This window comes from Canis lupus, chromosome 16, assembly GCF_048164855.1.
Source record: "Canis lupus baileyi chromosome 16, mCanLup2.hap1, whole genome shotgun sequence".
NCBI classification, from domain to species: Eukaryota; Metazoa; Chordata; class Mammalia; order Carnivora; family Canidae; genus Canis; species Canis lupus.
Genome location: NC_132853.1, coordinates 2,443,669 through 2,468,528, shown reverse-complemented (window position 1 = coordinate 2,468,528; position 24,860 = coordinate 2,443,669). Strand labels below are relative to the sequence as shown.

The 24,860-nt window shown below is 55.9% G+C and overlaps 1 protein-coding gene across 5 annotated transcripts in view; it reads right to left on the bottom strand.

Annotated features, from left to right (window-relative positions):
- The window catches only part of NEK6 (NIMA related kinase 6), an 83,257-nt gene that overhangs the window by 14,271 nt on the left and 44,126 nt on the right, over positions 1–24,860 (bottom strand). For all 5 annotated transcript variants that reach the window (XM_072777873.1, XM_072777869.1, XM_072777870.1 and 2 more), the window contains 5 exons: positions 19,607–19,747; positions 18,221–18,283; positions 13,115–13,225; positions 8,804–8,912; positions 8,394–8,501 (listed from right to left, as the gene is read on the bottom strand). In XM_072777873.1, the coding sequence (XP_072633974.1) occupies positions 8,394–8,501; positions 8,804–8,912; positions 13,115–13,225; positions 18,221–18,283; positions 19,607–19,747 (532 nt within the window). The remainder of the gene's footprint in view (positions 1–8,393; positions 8,502–8,803; positions 8,913–13,114; positions 13,226–18,220; positions 18,284–19,606; positions 19,748–24,860) is intronic.

Below are 24,860 nucleotides of genomic sequence, written 5' to 3'. Positions count from 1 at the left end.
TGGGCCAAAGGCAGGCGCTAAACCGCTGAGCCACCCAGGGATCCCCCTATCTGATTCCATTTTTATCAAGAACAAGTTCCGTATGTATGTCATTATCTGAAATAAAAAAGCAGAGGGAGGGCAGCCCTGGTGGCGCAGAGGTTTAGCACCACCTGCAGCCCAGGGCGTGATCCTGGAGTCCTGGGATCGAGTCCCACGTCGGGTTCCCTGCATGGAGCCTGCTTCTCCCTTGGTCTGTGTCTCTGCCTCTCTCTCGCTCTCTCTGTGTCTCTCATGAATAAATAAATAAAATCTTTTAAAAAAGAAAACAACCTGCCAACTATCCTTTAATGGTGTCATTATGATTTTAAAAAGAGAAGACAGGACAGCCCGGGTGGCTCAGCGGTTCAGCGCCTGCCTTCATCCCAGGGCGTGACCCTGGAGACCCGGGATCGAGTCCCACGTCGGGCTCCCTGCATGGAGCCTGCTTCTCTCTCCACCTGTGCCTCTGCCTCTCTCTCTGTCTCCTCTCTGTGTATTCTCATGAATAAATAATAAAATTAAAAAAAAAAAAGAGAAGACAGTTGAACATCAGAATAAGTGGAAAAACCCATAATCTCAAAATCAAGGACAGTCCTTTACATTGAAAAGTTAAGCTGTTTGAAATTTTTATTACCTTCTTGTGTTTCTCATTTCATTAGAGACAGGTGAGGAATGGTTAACGGCCAACTTGTAGAGGCTGTGAATGGAGGTGGAAAGCCCTGCTCTGGGCCTGAGCACCCTGCGGCAGGATCTCAGGTACCAAAGGGTCCCAGTGCCCTGCCCATGACTGGGTCATGGGGGGCACCTTCTAAGCACCTACTCACTGGGTCCATGACTCTGTCCCATCTTACCACTGTTAACACCATTTTCTTGCAGCCTAAACACCATCTACTTGATGTACTACCCAAGAGGACTACCTGACTGTTGCTCTATGTGGACACCAACCATCACTTAAATACATGGAGGAAAGATGTGTCATCCTATCGCCTGGCTAACTGCTACTCAGCAGAAAGCTGTCAGGCAGCTTACAGATCCATGTGGGATTCTGTAAACAAACTGCAACTTCAAGTAGAAACCCCTTTGTATATTCTGGTCATGAGAGAGCAAAAGGAATAGGTAAGTAGGAAACGGATGTCTTGTTACATGGAAACCACAGGATGGAACCCAAACAGCTCTCAGACCAGACTGTAACTGACTCAAGCACTCAGGATGCTGCAGAAGGAGGTCAGAGGTTCCATTGTCAGCGAGGGACAGTAGTGTCCATTGCTGGCCACCCTGAACCCCTACCCCTGCCCCTTGGGCTCGCCCTGATGCCTCTCGCCACCCTCAGTCTTGTCCTTTGCTCACTTTAGACCCACCAGGGCCTCTACAGGAGGAAAAGAAAGGTCAGGGAGCACCACTACCCCCTGTCCCTCATGTTCTACCCAACCTTCAACCTTCCTGGGGCTCTTTCTGCTTTTGCCCCAGTTTCCACAGTGCAAGAAAGGCAAACACCCAAAGGTGATGTGGACCTTCTCCTAAGATACAGGGCTGCAGTGCCACCCACCCATCCCTCTACCCATCCATCTGTCCATCCATCCTTCCATCCCCCCATCCCTCTATCCATCCCTCCCTCCAACCATCTGTCCATCCAACCCTCCATCCATCCACCCCTCTATCCGTCTGTCCATCCATCCATCCACCCACCCAGCATCTACTGTCTGCTTATCTACCCATCCATCAGTCTGCCTATCCGTCGTGTGTTCATCCACCCATCTGCCCCATCCCTTTATCTGTCCTTCTGCATCCAATGCTAACTGACCCTTGATGTTGTGCTGGGCCCTCCCAGGAGTGCGCCCATCAGGAAGGAGTGCGTTGCCAGTCCCGGGAAGTGTCTAGAAGGACACAGAGAAAGGCTGGACTGACCGGAAGCTGCAGCTGAATTGCTTGGAGGAGCCTGTTAGAAATCTGGACCTGGCCCACCCTCTAGACCTGTGGGCTCAGAATGTCCAGGGCTGGTGCTAGGACACTGCCTCTCTGGCAAGCTCCCGGGAGACGGTGACATGTGTCATCGTCTGAGGAGCTGGGCAAAGCCTTCCCCACTGACATGCTTTCAGAAGCTCAGACACCTGTGAAACAAAGGAATTTATGAAGCATTAACTGAGGGAGATTTGGCCTGTCCCCACCCCTAGGTACATTCTCCAGTCCCCTGGACCCCGTGTGTGAGTCTTAAAGCTGGGGTGCTCAGCTAGTGCCAGGGGGAAGCATCTCTTCCTGTTTTGCCATCTATTCCTGGGAGTAAGTCTATAAAACCCGGTTTCCTTACCGACAACACATATTCAAACATTACGAAGCATAACCCACAACTTGCATAAGTTTTCAAGATAAAATGAGACACTTCAAAGAAATTCCAAGCTTGCAGCAGGCCCTGGAGAATGTATCCCCAAGCCCCAGGGGAGCAAAGATTCTGGGGAAGAGTGGGAGAAGCTGACAGGAGGAGGGGCCCCCTGAAGGCCTCACCCAGCTCAGCCCCTAGTCCTGCCCCAAGGGGGCCTGGGGCACTGCGGACAAAGCGGTAGCACAGACTCCGGAGATGCTCAGGGTCTGAGGCCCCTTCTAGCAGAGGCTGGATCCCATCGGGTCCTTGGACCCACCAGCTCCCAGCCAGCCCCCACCCTCACTCCCTGCATTGGGGGATGGAGCTGGCATATGAAACAGGAGCCTAAAAAAAAAAAATTAAAAAAAAAAAAAAAAGAAAGAAACAGGAGCCTAACAAACCCCGACCTTCCCCACATCTTTGCCTAGAACTCCCGGATTTCAAACCGGGTGGATATCAGAGGAGGACGTGGGACCTCAAAGCGGAGGCTGATTAAAGAGGCCGCATCCCGGAGATATGCCACTCCTGTCAAAACAAACTTGGCTGCGTCGAGAGATGCTTGCCGTGTTTGAAACGTGTTCATTAGATATGAAAAAGGCAGAGATTTCACATGAAGAAGAGGCTGGCATCTGTGGGCTGCACTTCTTCCCCACTGGTGGTTTTGAACATGGCTAGAGAAGCGTGGGGTCCCCACCTGACACCACACACACGCCCCCCGCCACTGCCAGGTGTGCCTGGGAGCTGGGACTCAGGGTGCAAACCTGGCAGCACAGGTGGGCTGCATGCACTTCTGCCACTCAGCTGGAGAGTGCTGAGATTCTCCCTCCCCGCCTCAGTTTCTCCATTGGTGCAACAGAGAGGTTGTGCTTGAGGGTCTCCAGAGTCCTCCCCTCCACCCTCTGGAGCCTCGGTTTCCTTCCCTGGAAAATGGGTACATGACACCCTACCCCACATGCACAGGTGGAAGGGCTATGGGATGGCCCTGCAGACCCTCACAGGGGCAGGTGGACCGCAAACAGCAGGGCTGAGGGTGGCAAAGGGAGCGGGGGAAGAACACAGAAGGAGCCAGCACCAGATTCTGGAACCTGAGCGGCTTTCTCTGGGCTGAGCCCTGTGATCTGCATTTTCATCTGTGGTCTGTCCTGTGAAACCGCCAACATCCAGGCAGGCCCCCCATCCTGAGGGTGCTCCCCTCCCCAGCCCCAGCTGTTGCCCCCACCTCACCCGCCTGGACCGCAGGCTGGCTTAGCCCTCCCTGTCTACCCACTCCCACTCTTCCTCCTCCCCTCTGCCGGACTGGCTCCTCATCCCCCAAGGGAGAAAGGCCAGGTCCTCAGCTTAGAATCTGAGGCCTCTGCAGATTGTCCCAGCTCCCCCCAGCACTGGCTCTTTGGGCAGCCACACACACACACACACACACACACACACACACACACACACACTCCCTACCAGGGTGGCCTGTGTCACCACACATTGGCAGGTCCTCCTCAAACCACGGGCCGACCCTATGCTGGGCTACACATAACCCTCAAGGGAAGCCACGCCCTTGAGAAAACACTGTACTTCCATCAGCATGGACTTAATTTCAGATTGTTGACATCTGTACAAATATCTGCCTATTTCCAGTTCCCACGCAGAGGGTCTCCAGCGGTTGTGCACAGCAGGTTACACAAACAGCAACTCAGTGTGACACCCTGTTATCTAAGTGTCAGGGTCCCACCCAACGTGGCCTGGGAAGGGGGGCCCTCTGGTGGGAAAGTGCATGGCCATATCCCACCTTCCCTGCCACATGGCTCTGGCTGGAGCCTCCTGCAGGGCACCTGGACCTCCTTCTCCGTTAGGTGACTGGGATAATGCCCACCCCCAGGGAGGCTGCAGCACTAATGGCTATGGTACCTGGGGCATGATGGTTAGAGCTGTGCTTGCTTGGTGGTGAGGCCTCTACACGGATTTTCTCCCCAGGCTGTAAATACCAGCGAGCAGGGGCTTTCCTGGGGAGCACCTGGGGCCTGGCACAGGTCCTGCCAAGTGAATGACTGGACACACAGGTGAGTTGTAGCTCGTTTCCTAACCAGGATCCATCTTCATTTGCTGTCCCCTTGAGACCCTCTCCTTCCCTCTCCGGCAGCAGCTCATCTAGGAACAGACTGTGCCCTGAAAATGCCAGGGGTGTGGCAGGCAAGCCAGATGCCCTTCACCAGCCAGGTGTGACCTCCCAGGACCTCCACCAGGTCCATGCTCATCCTGGATCTACCTGCTGGAGCAGGTTTTCTGGGCCAGTCATTTGCCAGCGTCCTGGGCTGCAAGGATGGGCAGGAGTAGGCCCAGGGAGCCTGTCTGCATGGTGCCCCCACCGGTGGGATCTCCCAGGGCGTGTGGCTGTGAGGACCATGTGCCCACTCGGCAGATGTTCCCCAGGGCCCACCCAGTGTTCCATCCTCCTTCCCTGCCACCCAGGCAGGCCCCCCAAGCCCCAGGCGGCCCCTGCTGGGAGGGTAGATGGACTTTTCCCCTGAATGGCTGGACACCCAGAGAGCTCATCAGGACCCAAGCCCACTTCCCAGTGCACTGTGGCTGTGCCCAGAGTGGAGCTGACACCCCGAGGGTTCTAGTCCCTGCTAGCTAGGTGACTTGTGGGGATGGGGTATCCCGCCCTCTGAGCCTCAGTGTCCTCATCTGTCACACGGAGACCATAAACCTCGTTGGGATAATTTTTTAAAAAGCAAAGTGTTTCTGCAACATCTTCTAAGCCTTGTCTTCTTTGTTAAGTCACCTGTTTGGTGAGGTCGGTAACCACAGAAAACCCAAGTCCTGGGAGGGGCAGATGCAGCCCTAGGGCCCCAGAGGATCCTGGGTTCATCGGGGCCCAATTTAGAGCCTGGGACCCCAGCACTGTGCCTGTCTATACACAGTGGGCCCTCAGGAGACAGTTCTGCCCACCCCTGACCATGCCACCCTGGGCCTATCTCTGTTCTCCCACCAGTCCGGGGGCCCCCTGCAATCAGGGAAGGCTGCATAATCTCCTCTCTAGTGCCCAGCCCAGGGCCAGAGAATCGGCTCTGGGAAGGGAGAAGGAAGAAAGTTATGTCCTGGGGTCAGGCCCGGGGTTGACAGCCTGGGGAAGCCTGTGCGCTCTGACCACAGTACCTGCTGGGGCTGCCCCCATGGGACCTATTCCCCAGCCCCTGAGAGGCAGCATGAGGCCTTCACGGGCCCCGGGTGCAGGCAGCCTCACTGCCCACCCCTGAGCCCAGCCTGTGGCCGCCCTGTCACTACTGCTGAACAAGCAGGGCCTGCTCTCCCAGCCCTACAATTTGTCTTGCAGCTGCTGCCGTTGCTCGGAGCGAGACACTTGCTTGTAGCTTGTGAGCTGTGTGTAGGCAAATCTTTCATTTTTCTTTCATTACACCGGCGTGTACTGTCACTTAATTTTTATGTATGCAATCCTTCCTGACAAATATGATCTGCTGCCTGGTAATTCGTCTGACGCTCATTCTGTTCCGCGCTCTAATTACGGCTCCTATTCCTGACACCAAGGCAGCCACTCTGCCACCGCTGGGTACCGTACCTGTCAGCCCGGCCATGGCATGACTAATGCCCTTTCATGCCAGCCTCGTGTTAGCAAATACAGAGGCATGGAGGGGGCTGGGGAAGGGGGAGGCAGGAGGGGATGGGATTTGCATAAGCCCTGCGGGGGGTGGGGGGTCAGCGGCCTCAGGAGAGGAGGTGCTCGTCAGGGCCAAGTGGCTGCCATCACAGCATCCCCACGTAGTAGGTGTGCAGAAGCAGTGGATGCATAATTCACGCCCATGCACAGGGTGTGAAGGAGCCCTGACCCCGAGTCCTTTCTGAGTCACAATGCAATGGCAATTAGTTCAATTTTTTGCCCGATCAAATGTGTGCAGAAGACTTAGTCGGTTTTGCAGACCTTGCTGTGGAGAGGGGGGCCTTTCTTCTACGTCAGGGAGACTTGGGCCCTGGGTTTCGGCTCTGTGCTGTGCCTGTGGTGGAGCCTGGCCCTGGGTTCCGGGAGTGGTCCTCACCACACCTCCACCCATGGCCTCTCAGCTCGGGGGTGTCCCCTGGACTCAGGCACAAGGCCCCCCAGGAGGGGTCCTTCCATCCATCACTCAGCCCGGCTGCTGCTCCAAGGCCTCGGGAAGAGCCCGGCCTAGCGAGCAGCCTTTTCCCAAATTCCAATTCCTTCTCATTAATATAATAAGTGCACCAGTCCGAGTCAATAAACTCACACTGTCGGACAAGCCCGTTCCTAATGATGTGATCTTAACCGGCTCTGACGAGAGCGCAGCCTCCTCGGTGGAGGGATGCAGAGGAGGGACCTGGCTGACGGGGACAGTGGCTTGAACTCTTCTTCTCTTTGACAGCTGCCCCGGAATTTCTGGCCTTTGGAAGCTCTTAAACCAAAGAGGAAAACAGCCCCACACTCACCAACACACTTTGATTCTGCTAAGTGTCTGAAGGGACTGGGGAAGCCAAGGCTTCCTCGCAGCATGGCCAGCTGGGAGCTCTGGAGGGAGTGTGGGCTCCGAAGGAGAGGCCTGCATTTGAGTCCTGGCTCTGCCCTTCTGTCATTCAGATCCTATGAGGGTCCATAGGATCCTATGTGCGAACCAGGACTCTGGAACCCCAGGAGCTCAAGTGATTGTGCTGCGAGTAAAGTATCATAAACTCAGGCATTGGCGGGTCCTGCACATCCTTTCAAACCCTGGCCCCCATGCTCAGACACATGTACACTTGTGTGCACACACTCCCACACTCAGGCACATGCACACACGCACACTGGCTCACTCCAGTTAGCAGCTCAGAGCTGCCGATTCCCAGTTAGTGCATTTCTCCTGATTGTGTGCTTCGCCCCCAGAGCCTCTAAGCCATCGGGACCTGTATGAACAGTGACAGATTCCACCAGGAACGTGTGTCTTCCAGAAAGCACCTCCGCTGTCACCAGAAGCTGCTGTTTGTACTCATAGCATGCCGCGGGCATCTGGAGAGTGCGTGGGGGACATGTGGGCTGGGGCCCCAGACTGGGGCAGAGTCCATGGAGAACAGAGCAGTTTCCAAGGGAGGTGACAAGCCTTCACTCAGGGCAGTGAGGCTCAGGAGCACCTTCCCCGGGAGATGCCACCTCTAGGGTGGCGAACGGGCTCCGTAGGAGGATGCCCCTGCCATATCTGAGTCCCGCCCACCCAGCCCTGGCTAAATGTTGATACGCCCCGTTGTGGCACACGGGAGATCCTACTTCTATGGCTCTGCTGGTTTCTATATTCTCAACAAATGCAAACTCTTCATCCTCCACCATTCCATGTGTCACACCCAGTCACGGAGCCTGTGTACAGATTCTGTATGGGGGGCATCACTTCAAGTAACCCAAAACCCACACCTGCCTGAGTGTGTTCCCAAGTCCCACCCTCCGGTGCTCCCGAACATCAAAATGTCCATCAAGCTCAGCACCTGGGCCCCCCCGAACCTGCAGTGCCCCTGCAGCACCCCTGTGTGCTCTGCTCCCCCACTTGACAGTTCCTGTTCCCTCCTCCACCTGCTCCCCTGCACTTTGTCACCTCCTCCTAGGTGAGAACCTGGTCCCGCAGCTTCAAAGCTGCCTGTCCCAAAAACTAGAAACTAGCTCTGCTGTGCCCCACCAGGAGGACCAGACTGAGTGTGCTGTACCCACGCGAGGGGACATGACACAGCCATGAGAAGGTGGATGGCTGCCTCATGCAACTGGATAAAAAGGATCTGGATAAGATGGGCTCTGCCATCCTTTCTTGGAAGGGGCGTGGAGCTGTGTGAGGATGCAGGGGACCCCCGTTCAAGCTTCTTAGGGCCTCAGTTTACCCTCCTCTGGGTCACTGTGGTGAAGAGGTAAAGTCTAGAGCTCAGAAGGCACTTTCTCGCATTAATGAACCAAAGGCTCTGTGGGGGGAGACTGTTCTCACCTCCCCACATGGTTACCCAGGGCCTCCAGCAGCTGCTGGGATGTGTGGACAGGCCTCCTTACCTAGGGAGTGGGCTGCAGTGGTCTCAGAGCTAAAGAAGCGACCCAGGCCAAGGTCACCAAGCTTCACGACCCCCGTGGCTGTGATGAACACGTTGGCAGGCTTGATGTCTGCAGAGGAAGAAGGAGGCAATTGGCGTGGGGCTAGGAGGTCAGGGCGGGTGGGACAGGAAAGGCAGTGTCCTTAGGGAATCAGAGAGTGGGCATGTGTGAGGCCCTGGCCGGACTCTCTGACTCCCCCCAAGATGGGCAAGATGCGTGATACCCACCGTCTGGGTAACATGTGGTCCCACCTCCTCATGGATATCCCCAGAGCCAGAAAGAGTGGAAGGAATGCTGCATCCTAGGCCCCAGGGGTGCCTGGCCTCCCACCGGCTCTAGGCCCCACGGCCCTGGGAGCGATGGGCACGTACCTCGGTGCATCACCCGGCGAGAGTGCATATGTTCCACGGCACTGCACAGCTGTGCGAAGTACTTCCACACAGTCCTCTCCGGGATGAGCCGCTTCTGCTTCTTAAAGTACTATGGTGAGGAAGACAGACAGGCCTGGGTGACAGGCCACCACATGGTCGTGCCCCTGTCCCGCCCCAGCAGTAACTGGCGCCGGGCATGGGGTGGGTTGTCAGGCCACTGAACAAATAGTACGTTTAGAACAAAGGTTGCCACTTCCCATCTGCACTTTAGCCCAAACCACCCTCCATGGTCTCGTGTGCCCCCACCCAGTGTTGACCTCCCCATGGTGGGAGCAGGCCCAGCCACCAGTGGGCATCCTAGATGGCTGTTCTCAGTCACCCTTTCTTGGGCACTTCCTGGACACATGCCCGCCTCCTCCCACAGCCCGATGGGGAGCTCCTTGCAGGACTGAACTGGCGTGGAGCATCTCTGTCCCCAGCCCCAGCCCGGCCCAGAACCCAGGCACCCAATGCCTGGTGGTGAAGTGACAGTGGCCCCGCCCCCGGGCACCAGAGAATCTCAGGGCACGTGATGGTTAACAGGCAGCAGGAACCTCAAGGAAATGGCTTGACATTCTTCAATGGGCTCCTCAGTTCCAACTGACATTAATCTACCTCATGGCTTGAAAAAACGTATATAATGCTTCAGAAAACCAAACCAACCCCCCCACACCCCCCAAGCTGCTCTGCGTGTGCTGTAAATAACCCAAGATCCCAGAACAGGTCTTGGTCCACGTTCCTCCAGGGAGTCTCCCATGTGCCTGGACCAAGGGCAGTGAGGACCATGACTCGTGTGCACCAGGAACCCAAGGGCCAGGCTTCCGGCCTCAAAACCACCCTCTTTGCCAGAGTAGCCGGAGGTGAAGCTGTGGGCCCGTGTGTCAGTACAGCCGCTTTGGTGCAGGGATGGCCCCAGGAGCCACGCCTGGCCTAGGGAAGGGAGAGTGGAACACAGGACCTGGGGGGACATCTGCCAAGCACCTGCCTCCTGCGGCCACTGTGCTGGGCCTTCAGCAGGGGTGACTGTGCCCATCTCACAGATGAGGAAACCAAGGGCCACTTAGTAGCTGGCAAGGGGTAGGCAAAGCTCTGCCTCGGGCCTTCGGCCTACAAAAGCTGAGCTGTTAACCCCAATTAACTTCGAATGACACCAAGAGCCACCAGATGAGGGACTGAGCTCCGAGGTTCAGGAGCTTGCCCAAGGTCATCCAGCTGGAGCGCCAGAGCTGGTACTGGATCGAGGCACCTCCAACAATGGGACAGTCCTAGCTGGAAGCCCCTGGCCTGGGAGTAAAGCCATCTTTGAGGCTCTCCTGAGGCTCCACTGTGGGAGAGGGACCCCAGCGGTGAGCCGCTCAGGCTACAGCACAGACCGCCAGCAAGGACTCCAGGCTCTCCGGGCTGCCCCAGGCTCCATGGTGGGCTGGGCTGCAGTGTTATTTACGCTGTGATGTTGGTTTATCCTCATTACAGCTTTTAAGCTCGGCTGTGAATGGTGATTTTCTAAATGTCACGTCCTATAAGCTTCGTGTGACATTTAGCAGGAAGGCGCAGAGTCTCTGGTGGGTTTTGGGGTGGCAGCAACTCACGGCTTCACTGTCCATCATAAATAATGTTGGCACCGTGGTGGTGGTGGCACTACTCAGCCTGAGGCTGCAGGCCCTTGGGACACAGGCTTTACTGGTCAGCAGCCTCCAGGCCAGCCCAGTGGGGCAACTATGGTGCAGCCCCAGCAAGGCCCCCAGTTCCCCTCAAAACCCAGAGGCAGCTGGAGAGTTGAAAAGCCCAGGGAGACTGAGCTTCTACCAAGTCCCAGGCACCCGTGTAGTGTGTATTATATATGGGGAAACTGAGGCACAGGGGCCTGCCCAAGGGAGGAAGGGCCAAGCAGGTGTGTCTGACTCCAGGCCCAGGGAGGGTCTCTCTCTTGCCCCGCCCTGCTCGCTTGCTGGAGGCAGCACCCAGCCAGGCCCTGCAGGTGAAGGGCCTAGAGCTGCAGCAGAGGGAGGAGGACTAGGGAGAGTTGGGAAAGGGTAAGACCTTGGCAGAGGAGGCACCATGTCAGAAGATGGGGTCTGGAAGCCAGGAGGCTGCCCCAGAAACCCCAGGGGTGAGCGACCGACTTGAACCCTGGCTGGTGTGGGCCACGAGGCAGGAGTGCGGGGAGAAGGGGAGGGGAGCTGGGAGGGGGCCCCACACCCTGGCCAGGGACAAGGAGCCGGACATGCACATGCCTCCCTCCTCTTCTCGACTCGGAAGGAGACTGCACCTGGCCCTGTGGCTCCTACAGTCCCTAATGCAGCCCCAGGACAGAGGGAGGTTGAGCTTTGTGGGAGGGTCACCCCTACCCTGACAGCTGAACCCTGGCCCTGCTCTGTGGACTGAGAGGCTGCAAGGACCTGGGGTCTGCAGGGGCTTTAGGGGGCAGGGCCCTTCCTCTGTCTCCCCTCTGCCTCCTGTCCACTGCCTCCATCTTTATCCCCCACCCACCCTCTGCTGAGCATCTAGCCTTTCTTCTAGAACACAACACCGATCATTTCTACTCCTCATCCTGAGTCCTAGGAAGCTCCTTGCTGACCTTGGAGCAAGGTCTCGAATCTGGGGGCTGGACAGTGAAGCCCTGGGTGACCGGACAACCCTGCCTCCCCCTTGCCCAGGGCTTTGTGGACTCAACTGTTCATGCCACTGGGCTCCTGCACAAGCTAGTCTGCCACCAGATTGCTGCTCTCAGCAGGTCAGCTCAGGGGTCACCTCCTCCAGGAAGCCTTCCTTGGCTCCCGCAGGCTCTGACCTTGGCTTGCTCACACTGGCTGTTGGCTGTCCGTTTACGGGTCTGCCCTCCTGTTAGAAGGCGAGCTCCCTGCAGGCAGCACCCTCGCCTAGGTCTCAGCATAGGGGCTGGCACACAGCGGGTGCTAGATGTGTGCATGCCAGCAATAGAACAGCACATGAAGGAGAACAGTGCGGGGGCGGGGAGGAGGAGCGAAGACATGACAGAGCACATCTGTTCCCACCAGGGATCTGTGTGGAGATTAACATCCCTGCAAACACATTAATATGTCAACGAAAATATAAAAGCAGGTGATAACAGCTCAAGTAATGCCACTTCCCAATGATGCCCCAATTCCTAGGAGCCAAATTTCAGAAGAGCGGGCGCTGAGCAATTGCTCCATCCCCAGCGCCCGGTGGGAAAGATGGAGAATCCGTCTGGCCCCGTTTGCAAGTGTTGCTGGGAGCAAGGTGGGGGCTCTGGCATAGCTGGCCTTGCTCAGAAGCAGACAGACTGGGCTAGAGGAGGGAGGCAGCAGGCGCCCACAAGAGCCAGCATCCCGACTGGTCAAGCTGGCAGGGGAGCGGGCTCTTGAAGGAAGAACAGGGAGCAGGGCTGAGGGCTAGGGCTTGGGCTTCGGGGTCCCACACAGAGGCTATGCAGCCTCGGGCAAGTGACTAAACCTCCCTGAGCTTTGCTGAGGATAGTGTGCATTTAGTGAGTGATACATGTGCCCAGCATGGTTGCGGCTCACAGTAGGTGCCCCATCAACAGAGCTGTGCTGGTTCCTGAGTTCAGACCCGTGGTGGGCCTGGGCCAGGCCCCAAGAGGAGGGGCACTGGGGGTAGAGAGGTATGGGGGCTGCCACGGGAAGACACAGCAAGAGCCAGACCTGGCAAGTCACTCAACCTCTCAGAGACACCCGGTCTTGTCCATCACATGGAAGTGAAGCTGTCCCTCAAGTGCTGGAGGGGCCCCAGGGAGATCATTCCAGTGCTGATGTTTGGAGGGTCCCAGGCCAGGAAACCGAGTTGGCCCACAAGACATGGCTATGTCCCCTGCGTTACTGGGCATCCCTGGTAAGTCTCTTAGCCTTTTGGGGGTCACTCTTCCCTTTTGAAAGTGGGATGCATAACACATTTTCCCAGGTTCTGTGAGCTGGGGTTCTGACCTATCACAAGGTTCTGTCGCCGTTTCTTCTGTGAGGCCGATGTGACAGCCTGTGGGCAGGCTGGGGCAGTGGGTACAGCCGGGGGGGGGGGGCTTTCTGTCCATGGCGGGCCCTCTCCCAGAAAATGGGGATGGAGCTCGAGGGGGCACTTGCCAGGCCATGGCTAAGGCCTGAGGGCACTGTGGAAGGAGGCTGAGTGATGCTGGTGGCTGGTGGGCGGCTTCCACCAGAGGCCACAATAGCAAAGAGACCAGGCCAAGGGGCCGCCTGATTCAGGGCTCCGTGTATCTGCGCAGCCCCCAGGACCAGCCTGCCTATCAGGCACACTCACCTTGATCATCTGTGAGAGGTCACCCGCATCAGCCAGCTCCAGTACAATGTTCAGCTCATTGTCCTCAATAAACGAGTCCAAATACTTGATAATGTTGGGATGGTTCAATTGCTGTCCAAAGAGACACAAAGAGGGAAGCAGAACCAGTGAGGGAGGTTCAGCCCCACGCCTGCCGCGTGCTGGCTTTCCACTGGCCCCTGGTAGCAGAGCTCTGGCTTTGCTACAGAGGGCAGGGTCACTTGGGAGTCAGGCAGGTCTGGGCCCCACTCAGGAAGCCCTTCTGCATCTCTGAGTCTCAGTGTCCTCATCTGTATAATGGGCATAAAATGTTTAAGAGCAGCAGTGAGGATCAGATGGGCTGCGACGGAAAGGTCTAACCTGGTGAGTGCCCTGAGCTGAGACTCCGTGGACACCCCTGGGCAGGATCCCAGTCCTCCTCCTCCTCCTCACCACCGAGGCCCTCAAGCATGGGGTCGGGCCCCCACCGCTCTATCGCTGTGCTCAGGAAGGATGCAGCTACCGCTCCTAAAAACACCCATCTCCCTTCTTCCTCCCCACCCTCAATCTGACACATCCTTGTGAAATCTGGGGGAAAAACTCCAACCGTTCCTGGCACAAGAGCACCCTGAGTGCTCTGCTCTGTGCCAAAGCTCTGCCTCTGGCTCGACCACCGTGGGTGTGTGTTTGCCTGACGGGGCAGCACCCTACCAGCTGGAAGTCAGCCCCCACCCGGCTAAGGGGGACAGACCCTGGCAATCGTTTCTGACTCAAACGGACTCTTTCCACCAAAATGATTCCAGGGTCTGGGAAAGCAGAGGGGACCCAAGTACTCTGCCAGAGTTTGGTTGGCCAAGTCCGCGGGCGCCCGTCAGCCGATATGCAGAGGCTGTTTGAACACACATATTCTAGAAGGCCTGGGAGTTGCTGTGACTGGGACGGTGTTGATGCTGTGTGCCGACCTATGCCAGTCTTTGGATTCTGAAATGAGGGGGGACGTTGGCAGAGATCACATGGCTACACCAACCCCTATTTATTCTTTTTTCAAGCCAGCTGTGGGTGGTGGACACCCCTCAACCAAAGCCCTAGGAGCCACAGATGGTCTCTGTCATTGGCTAAGTGTTTCCTTCCCTTGGCTCCACTCTACCTGCCCGAGTTCTCAGGCCCCTGCTCTGGCCAAGCCCGGCCCTGGTGTGGGTGGACCCACTACTGCCTACCCCTCAGCCAGCACCAGCCCGTCATGAAGGGCTGTCCTGCTGGGCTGCCCAGCAAACATTATAATTATAGTCTTAGCTTCTACATTTAGGCCTATGATTCACTTCAAATGAATGAACAGGGGCCAAGGCTCACTCTTGACCATTTGTCAGTCCAGTTTCCCCAGCACCCGGGATTGAAAATCTTTCTCTCCCCTACTGAATTGTTTTGGCGTCCTTGTCAAAAATCACGTTGCCCAGGTTTTGTTTCGAGGTCTTCCTGGAGCTAACACTGCCCACCACATCAGCTGACCTCAGCACACATCACATCTCAGATAAAAAAGTTTATCCCAAATTTTATCCAAATTTACTCCAGATACATTTTTCATTTACAGCAAAATATCAGAATGAATGGAATGCCAGCACTTCATAAAATTGAAAACGCTTCCCAACCTTAAACGCAGTTACGAAGTGCCAGCGTTGTTGTCGGTGTTACAAACGAGCCACTCTCCCCCCAACTCTTTCACTCCCCCTCCCAGACCTTATCTCATGACTTCTCTGGGAAACCTTACACCCGCCTCAGGCAGGGCTCCCAGAGACCCACCAGGGTCATCAGCAGGCTGGGCATCACAGTTTTGCAAATGAGTTGGAAAAACTGGAAGGGGCTTTGGGTGGGAATTAAAGTTTCAGTCAAGGAGGCTATTCCCTCCAGGTGCGGGTTCCTGGGGAGAAAAGGGGGAGGCCTCTCTCCCTGCTCCTAGGGCAACTCTGAGGAGAGGACATGATGTAAAGGCTCCCTTGAATACATGGTCAGGGCACAATGGCACAGATGGAGCCAAAAGGGACACCAGAGGTCAGCTGGGGGAAATCCTGAGGCCTGGAGAGGGAGGGAGCTGACTCTAGGACCAAGCTAAGTCCAGAGCCTGGTCCAGTACCCATGGGTTGCTGTCCACCCAGACAGAGTCCCCTTCCCAGCCAGGTGATCCCAGGTATATCTTTTTTTTTTTTTTTAAGGTTTATTGATTTTTTTTTGAGAGAGAGAGAGAGAGAGAGCGAGCATGCACACCTGTGAGACCTTGTGCACACGTGCATACACAGTTAGAAGGGGCAGAGGGAGAGGGAGAGAGAATCTCAAGCAGACTCCTCATTGAGCACAGAGCCCAACTCGGGACTCGATCTCAGGACGCCGAGATCACAATCTGAGCTGAAACCTAACTGACTGAGTCACCCAGGTGCCCCTCAGGTGCGTCTTAAAGTGGACATGCTCGGGCTAAAATATATGAAGTGCTCCAAAGATGTGAGTGGTTGCGTTCCGTGCTTTGTGAGTGGGAGACGGGTGGCTGCTTTGGCTTCATGGGGTTCAGGTAAGTCACACCTCAGGACCCATCTCCAGGGCAGCTCCTCCTAGCAGCCTCAGCCACCCTCTCTCTCCTGTGTCTCCACAATCCACACCCATCCCTCTCTCCCACAGCCTGGAGCTCCACAGGGTGGGGCTGTCCCTGAGGCCCCGGTCCAGGCCTGGCAATGGTGGCGGCTGCTGAGGGACAGACAATGGCCAGAGGGAAGGCAGGCAGAGGTCACGGAATGGGCTTAGGTTCCCTCTTCGAATCTCTGCCGTCAGGGGCTCTGTCCCACCTGCAGCCCCTCTGGGGCCTGATGCAACAATCTGTCTAGGATCTGTCCTCCCTGCTGGCTACTTCCTTGCGCCCAGCACTCGGCAGTGCTCACAATTGTGCTGTGTGAATGTAGAATCTATGCCTGTGTTCTGACAGGACCCACCTTCCTGCCCCATCTCTGGTGGCCTCTGCACTGGGAGATTTGGGGTTCGAGTCCTGTTGTGAATGATGTGAGCGATGTCACCTAGTGGCCCCTGTGAATGGTGTTTCCCTTTGTTTTGCAGGAATCACCTCCTGCCCTCCCATGTCCTGTTGACTTCCCCTGAGCAGGCTGGGGAGTGGGAAAGGGCTGGCGCTAGGCAGCAGGCGTTACAACCATGATGACAAGGGCTGCATGTGACCGAGCACTTAGCACATGCCAGATGCTACACTGAGCCCTTCCAGCCCAACTTCTAATTCCCTCAACACTCGCAGACAGTACTGATATCACTACCCCCTTTTCTGGACAAGGAAATTAAGGCCCTGCATGCTCAAGAGCTTGCCCACAGCCACGTGGCTGGTGAGTGAGGGGTGTGCCCACCTCCCAAGCCATGGTCAACAGCTCTTGGCCACACTGCAGCCCGAGGAAGGGACAGAGCCCCCACCCCAGCAGGTGCTGGTCCCACCAAGCCTGGCCTACCTCACTGGAGCCCAGTGACCCAGAGCAAGCTGGCTCGGTGCCCTACTCATTGCAAGGGCATAGGTATGTTCTTGGCCACAAGAGGAGAGAGACAGCAGGTGACTGGGACAGTCAGTCCCCAGCTCAGGGCTGGGTAATCGGTCAGAGTCCTGAGATTACACCTGGATCCCAAAGTTGACCATCACGTACAAATTTTAAAACGTTACTTGAAGGGAATTTTTTGACCTATGATATGGGGTTGACACCTCCCTACAAGCCTCCCTGACCAAATTGCCAGGGTCCCCTCCCAGCAAGTGCTCACAAATCACATTGGGCCACATCTCCCCTGCTTTTGGCCACATTCAAGTCCCACCTCCTGAGTGTGGCATCCGAGGCCACCACCCCCTGGCCTCCCCAATTCCACACTGTCAGGATCCTGCAGCAGGCTCATGTCAGCCTTCCGGGTTCTGGGACAGGACCCTGGCCTCTGCAGGGCTTCTCCTGCACTCCCTGGGCCCTGGGTTGGCCAGCATCACTCCAACAGGCACCCTGGGCTGCTGGCCTGCTCCCCACTGCCTGGGAGTCGCTGAGGGTGGGGACTGGGCCTGGGAGCTGAGGGCAGACCCAGCAGTGCAAACCACTTATCTGGAATCTCGCAGTAGGATTTCCGTGTCATTGCCACCAACAGCCCCACTGTACCGGAAGCTGCGGAGCTAGCCCTCTGTCTCATGGAAAGGGTGAACACCAAGTGAGCGCCTCCTGGGTGCTCTACTGTGCTGAACCCTCTTCAGATACCGTTTTATTTATATTTCTCCAACTGCCCACATCCCATGAGGGCACCACTGCTCACCACTGAGCAGATGGGCAAACTGAGGCTTCAGGAGGCTAAGTGCTTAAGGCCACACAGCTTATAAATAAAGATCAGGATTTGAACTCAGGCTCCTGGGCCTCTAAAGCCTGTACCATTCCTCCTCCTCCATCACCTCTGAGACCCCAGGTATGTCCTAAGCCTGGGGATAGGGAGTAATCTCCAGGAGAGAGCAGCCCTAGGCTGGGGCCAAGTCTAGTCTAGAAAGTTCTGTCGTCTCTGACTCTGGGGAGACCAATGAGGAAGCCAGCAGGGAGGGAAAAGGAAACACCTCAAGATGCCACCATCCCCGACCCCAGACGTGCCGGGCACATCTGTCCTTTGTACAAGCCATCTCCAGTTACACATCCTGCCTCGTCTTTTGGGAGATCTGGGAAGAGCCCAACAGGATGACAACCTGGGTCCCTCCAGCACCAGGAACCCTACGCCCCACACCTGGCTATGGGCCCTCTCCAGCAGCCCAGGCCGGCCCTGCTGAGACAGCCCAGTTGGGAGCATCTCCCGGGTGGCAGTGATTTGGTGCCAGGCACTACCATCCATAAGTAGAATCAATGTGGGGCAAGGACAGTCTGGGGGTGCCATGAGGGCTGGGAAGAGGTGGGGTGGGGTCCATGCCCACGCAACCAGGAGAAAAGAAAATGAGCCATCACCTTCAAAAGGCTGTTGTTTCCGAACCTAACAGGCGATGGGCCGTGATGGCCATTATGTGGTCCTGTCTGGGGACCAGGCTGCCTCGAGGAAGTGAGGGGCTCCTGCTCAGCCCAGGGTGCTCACCTTCAGGAGGCCGATCTCCTTGACGCAGTCTTGCCTGGCTTTGGCGTCCATCATCTCAAATATCTTGGATGAGAGGAAAAAGAGAAAGGGTGGTTAAAACCTAGCTCCCAGAGCCCCCACCGGGAGCCACGAGGATGGGAACGTCCATCCTGGCCCTCCCACCCCCTCGCCGAGGGACCTCCAAAACGCAACAGGTGCTCATCAATGCCAGTTGAGTGCCGATCACTCTGCACTGAAATCTCACAGCAGCTCCCATGAGGCAGGAGTTGCTGGTGCCAACTTGCAGAGGAAGACCCAGAAGTCTAGTGACTCGCTGAGGTCACCCGCTGGTAAGCAGCAGGCCAGGAAACATGTTCTGGGGCCTCAGTCTTCACCTCTGGAAACGGGGCCAACAGCCCAGCCTGACCTCACAGGTGGTGACATGGACTGAATGAGAAGTTGCAAGCACAGCACCTGGTGCTGTGCCCCCTGGCACCCTGGCCCATTCAGTGCCTGTTCAGAGCCCCTCCTGACTCACGGCAGCAAACAGAAGGTCTCCACCACAAAACCCTGCATGGCACAAAAAAGCAGGACAAAGAGAGCCAGGTGAGCCCCTTCCTGGAAGACAAATGGGCCTTTCTTTAGCAGAGGGGTCCGTCTCTCCTCTGGCGAGCGGCAGCTGCCCATACAGTTTGCAGACGCCCAAAGAAACCATCATACCAGTTCACTGCCTGGCTCGTACCCGTGGGTACGGGCTTCTCTCTCCTGGGCTTCCTCTGCCCAGGCTGTTCATCTCATTCGTAAAGGACAAATAAGCAAACAGAGGTCTTGGGAAGCTCTGCTGGAGGATTTCAAGCCACTTCCTGCGGCAAAGCACTGTTCAACCGGGCCCAGTGGCTCTCATGGAAATGCTTTCTAGCTGGACTCTGAGGCTGACAAGCCGCCTGCTTGAGCCCCTCCCTCTGTTTAGGAGGAACACAGAGACCAGAAAAGGCTCTCATCACGCTCAGAGGCAACCAGCAAGTGCAGGACCCAGGGTGAGTCAGTGCGGGTCTGAGCCTGAGCTCCTCCTCAGCTCGCTCCTGGGCCGGGTGAGATAAATACTCACATCCCTGCAACTTTCCTGATCTGAAAAGTGGGGTGACTACCCTGACCCACAGGACCATGCTCAAGGCACGACCTGGTATACAGTGGTCTTCAATGTATGCTCCTCTTCCTTTATGGCTCACAATGAACGCTCATCATCAGAAGCCCACCTAATCCTTCCCACGGCCCAGTGAGCTGGGTCCTGACTTCAGAGGAAGGGGAAAAGAAGGAAGGGGAGAGAATTGGCCCAGGGCCACAATGTTTCGACACAGAAGCCAGCTCCTGTGATGTGGCTTTGACCTCATGGGGGAGTCAGCTCACCTGCACCTTCTTCAGAGCCACGGTCTTCCTATCCAGCAGGCAGGTGGCCTTGTACACCTCGCTGAACTGTCCTCGGCCTATCTTCTTCTCTATCTGGAAGTCGGCCAGCGAGCAGCGAAAAGACAAGGTGTTTGGGTGTCTCTGGAGGAGAGGGACAGAGGGCATCAGTGGCCAGCCAGGTTGCAATGAGGGGCCAGGACCTAAGCAGCCAGGGCCCCTTCCAAAACCCAGCGACCCCAGCAGCGCTGCTCCAAGGTGAAGGAGGGACCGTGACTGCCAACTTCACGGGCATCACTATCAGAGGCTCCTTCACCCCCTGCCACCACAACAACCCCACTCTGCACATAAGAAGTCAGGGCCGCTGGTTTCTACCATGGCACTTACCACCACCCTTCATTACCTGGTTGTCCATTAGTTTGCTTGTTTCTACCTCCTGCTCCCATTAAAGTGGCTCCCTGGGACCTTGCCCACCTTGCTCACTCCTGAATCCCTGTGCCCACACTGGAGCCAGCAAGCAAAGCAGATGCAATTAAGGTGTGAAGGACGTGACCCACCAAGGTCACACAGCAAGGGAGGCCCTGCTGGGTCTCACCAGCTCCACGGCCCCCCGCATGGAGGCCCCAACCCTCACCCTGCAAGTCACTGTCAGATGTGGCAACTTCCCCTCCTGGGGTGGCCACTTCCATCTCAGAGATGAGAGAACTGAGCTTAAATCTGCAGCCTTGCCATGCTGACCCCACTGTTTAGGCAAACAGATCCCTTTATAGTGACATGAGGAATCCAGACACTTCATGATGACTCTCCAGGGGTCAGCACTGAAACCCACCACTGAACAGTAAAATCTACCTGTGGATGAGGCTGCCAGGTGAGGCAGCAGTGGCCAGGTACCCCCTCACCATCCCTACAACATATGTGCAAAGTGCTTGGGGGGGAAGGTGCAGAGGGGGTGCCAAGAAAGGTGGGGCGGGGGAGGATTCCATGGCTCTGGTCTGCCCCACAGTAGCCTGGCAAAACAGGCCCTCCTCCTGCTACAGGCCCCACTGGCCACTCTAGGGGACCCTCCCCGGCCAGGTGGTAGTGCAACAACAGGGTCTCACATGTAGAAGGGGTACGGAGACATTTGCAGAGTTCATTTTGGGAAGTAGGGGGTGGGGCAAGAAAACACTGAGAGCCCCACTGAAACAGGAAGGAGTAAGTCTGAATTTTCTGATGTGAAAATGCCTCTTCCAGACTCGGTCCAGAAGCACCCATGAGGGTGGAAGATCAGGTATTTTATTGGGCTGTGTTCTGGAACTCTCCTTCACTGGAATACCAACCTTTAGACAAAGAAGCCCTGGCGGGAGCCTGGGTCACTACCATCCTATGCAGGACATCTGTTCTCAATCAACTTTGATTTTTTTCCTTCTCTTTCTTTACTACACGAATGGGTTCAATTTAAAGTGTGAAACAGGCAGAGATAAGGAAAAACGCACGTCATCACAGTAAGGCCAATAATGTTAAAAATACCTGGTAGGGGGCAGCCCGGGTGGCGCAGCGGTTTAGCACCACCTTCAGCCCAGGGCCTGATCCTGGAGACCCGGGATCGAGTCCCATGTCGGGCTCCCTGCGTGGAGCCTGCTTCTCCCTCTGCCTGTGTCGCTGCCTCTCCTCTCTGTGTATTCTCATGAATAAACAAACAAAATCTTAAAAAAAATTACCTGGTAGGGTAACTCTAAGTCCCCACTTGACAACCACTGAGGAAGCCTTTAAGATGCCATGTGACTGGCCTGCCCACACTCCTCACACCTTTGCGATCCTGCTGCTCTGCTACTTTCTTCTGGTCACTCTGTCCTTCCACACTGACCATCCTCTTTTGCTCTCACTGGCCATTCTGCCCGGAATGTCCCTTGGAAGCCTCAGCATTTATGTCCCTTTCACACTCTCCAGCTCTTCTTCCTTCTTCGTTTCTGTCTCCCAGCATTCCTAATACGGTATTTCACTCAGTTACCTTGTCTGACTCCCAACCACTAGCAGGGGTGCCTCGTAAAATGGTGCCTGGCATATTGTAGGCACTCAATAAACATTTGTTGAATGAACAAATCTTCACGTATACGGAGATGGTGTACTTTTTAAAAGCCCAGAATTGTGCAAACCTATTACTCTGAGACTTGCTTTTTTAAGGATGGATCTTTTCAACTGAAGGGGATTTAAATAACCACAGACTCTAACTCCACAGTAAGCTTGTTTCCAATCTGTTGTCACTATAAATAATGTTGCGATAAGCACCCTTATATATATTTCCTCATGCATATTTCCTGGGTCCCTGGCTGGTGATCTTGGGCAGTTACCCAAGCCACTCTGCCTCAGTTTCCTGTCTGCAAAGTAGGGGTGTAGAAGCATACCTGTCTCATAGGGCTGCTGTAAGGATCACGTGAGATTGCTGAACTTCTCCCCACCCCCCACACAGGAGGTGCTCAGTGGTCCTTATGAGTGACAAGCAGGGTGGAGCAGGAGAGGGGACCCCGAAGCAGCTCCTCCTCACCCCCACTCTCAGCCTTTTTGAACCTGCCCAGACCCAGCTCTGTGCCAAGGAAACCCTCCTGCTAGAAGTGAGTGATGGAAGTCTGAGCCTCGCAGCCTGTTCCCTCAGCAAGGTAGCAGTTGGGCCAACCCTGACTCTCAAGTCTTGAGGCATAATTACCTCCCCTGGTGAGGGATTTGAAGACTCTCCCTACTGGGAGCTGAGCTGGAGGGAGGGCTGGTGGAAGAGAAAGACTGTCATCTTATCCACCCTGTGCCAGTGTCTGTCAAGGAAGTTCTTTACTAACAGCAATTAACCTACCTATTTACTAAGCACCCATGTAAGAAGAGTGGGGATTTATTGAGCACTTACTGTGTACCAGGCACCACGCAGAACACTTCCTTCCCATGATCCTGTGAGTTGACAACATCATTATCCCCATTTCAGGAAACAGGCTGTGGGGGATGGAGGCAGTGACCAGCTCCAGACCTCACAATGAGTAATGGGAGAGATCTGAACCAGGGCCTGGGGACTCTGGAGTCTCCGCCCCTTGAGCTCTACCATGAGTTGGCCTCACAACTCCCAGATTCTTCCTTTGCTTTTCCTTTGAGACCCAATGGCTAGCCAGGTCTATGCTTCCTGCTTCAGCTGGCTTCTTTCTTCCAGTCACCTGAGCCCCTGCCCCCCCAAACATGGGCCTCTCCAAAAGTGCGCTCCTGTCTTAGTCCTTTCCGTATCCCCTGAGCTGAGGCTCTGACTTGCCCAGAACAAGAGCACGGGGCATGTTTGTCAAATGACACAAAGGAACATGCTCTAAGCAGCCTGGTGCACTGTGGGACTTTGTGACACAACCACTGTCACTTCTGAGTGCAGCCAAAATCACACCACATACCCTCAGAAAAAGGCAACTTTCTCACACCTGGAGGGATCACACATGCCCATGAGGCTAACGGCACACCATGGTGTGTTAGGCACCTACCATGCAGCAGTTACTCTGCTGGCTGCTTCCACAGATTTGGGGACTACACTCACCTAACAACCCTGTAAAGCAGAACTTTTTAATCCCATGTCATAAAGAAGGGAACCGAGGCACAGTCACACAGCTGGTCAGTGGGGAGCTGAGACCTGAACTCCCTGACGATCTATAGCCAGCTGTCCTGAGAGCTGACATGGGCAGCCCCCCCCCCCCCATGGGCCTCAGTTTCCCCGCTGGGACAGTGACACGTTTGGGGGACGCGATCTCCTAGGGTCTCCACTATGCAAACACAGGGCTTTCAACCAACACTAGTGGCTGGAGTCCCCAGCGCGCTCTTGTCCACCCCGGAGATGTGTTCCCAAAGGCCACGCTGCCCTAAGGAAGCTCCTGGAGGATGGGTGGGGGTGACATCCCAGCTGGCATCCCTAGACTCCACTTGCACATCTGCATATGCAATGACATGGATTTGCAATTCCTGTCACAACCCATTCAACCTAATTAGAGGAATGAGCTCCTTTGGAGGGGGCGGGGCAGGTTCCTCCAGCAGCAGCACCACGTGTGAAGGAGATACACCATCTGGGTCTGGGCGGGGTGGGGACACCACCACCCTCACAGGGGCTGGGATGGGGTCCTGTCCCCCGAGTGCCCTCTGTCCAGGTTGGGAGCACTGCAGAACACGGGGCACTGTGCCTGAGCCAGCAGAGCCCTGACTCTCACTTAACTCTGGGGCTGTGAATGGAAGGGGAAGAGGTGAAGGGAGCTCTTGCCCTATAAGGCCAGGCCTCTCTCCGCTGCCACCTCCAAGGAGGGCTTCCTCCCCTCCTGGGTCAGCCCTCAGCCAGCTCCACCCGTGCCCCTGCAGCTGAGTCCATTCACGACAGGGGGACCTTAGCAATATCAGCCCCAGGATTTCTCTGAGAATCCAGGAGGTGATATTGGTGCCGAGGGTCCTGGGAGCTCTGAGCTGCTTGGCAAGCTTGAGGCCAGGGCGAGCTCCATGTAGGCTCCTGGGGAAAATCAGCATGAGCCTGGGGGCACAGGTTGGTGGAGGGGGGAACCACTACTCCAGTTCCCTCAGCTGAGACACTGATGCTGGGGTACAGAGGCCTGGGTTCAGATCCCAGATCTGGCACTTCCTGGCTGGGGCCATGGACAAGCATTCTGGGCCTCAGTGTCCTCATGTGTACAACTAAGGTAGTAACAATGCCTGCTTCCAAGGGCTGCTGGGAGGTGGTGGTAAGTTACTGAACGAAGCCTCATATTGGAAGAGCGCCAGACTCAGTATTGGAAGAGCTACCTAGGCTGTCGCCGTCATTAAGGGTGTCTGCGGAGCACAGACCAGGGGCACAACTGCCTCCTAAGGGGCTGGGGACAAGCCGAGGCAGGGAGTCCACAGCTATTGCGACCACTGCCCACATAATCCTCACCCCACTGCAGGTCAACTTCAGCTCTGGGCTCTTTGGCTGTGAAAACTAAAATGAATTTTTAAATCTAAGAGTGAGGTCAATGATACCCGTGATGTCAGATGCACACTGGGGGTTTCAAGTATCCCATCTCACTTAGTCTTCATGGCCCCATTTTACAGATGAGGAAACGGAGGCTCTGAGGTCTTCAGCCATAATCACCTGACTGCAGTAGAGCAGTGACGCGGGCATGCCCCTGTAGCCTTCTGACTTCACTGCCCCCTGCACATTCATTGTCCCCTGCACAGGTCATCCAGGACTGTGTGCCAAGGGACCATGCTAGACAACTGACTCATCTCGCCTTTCTGGGACTAT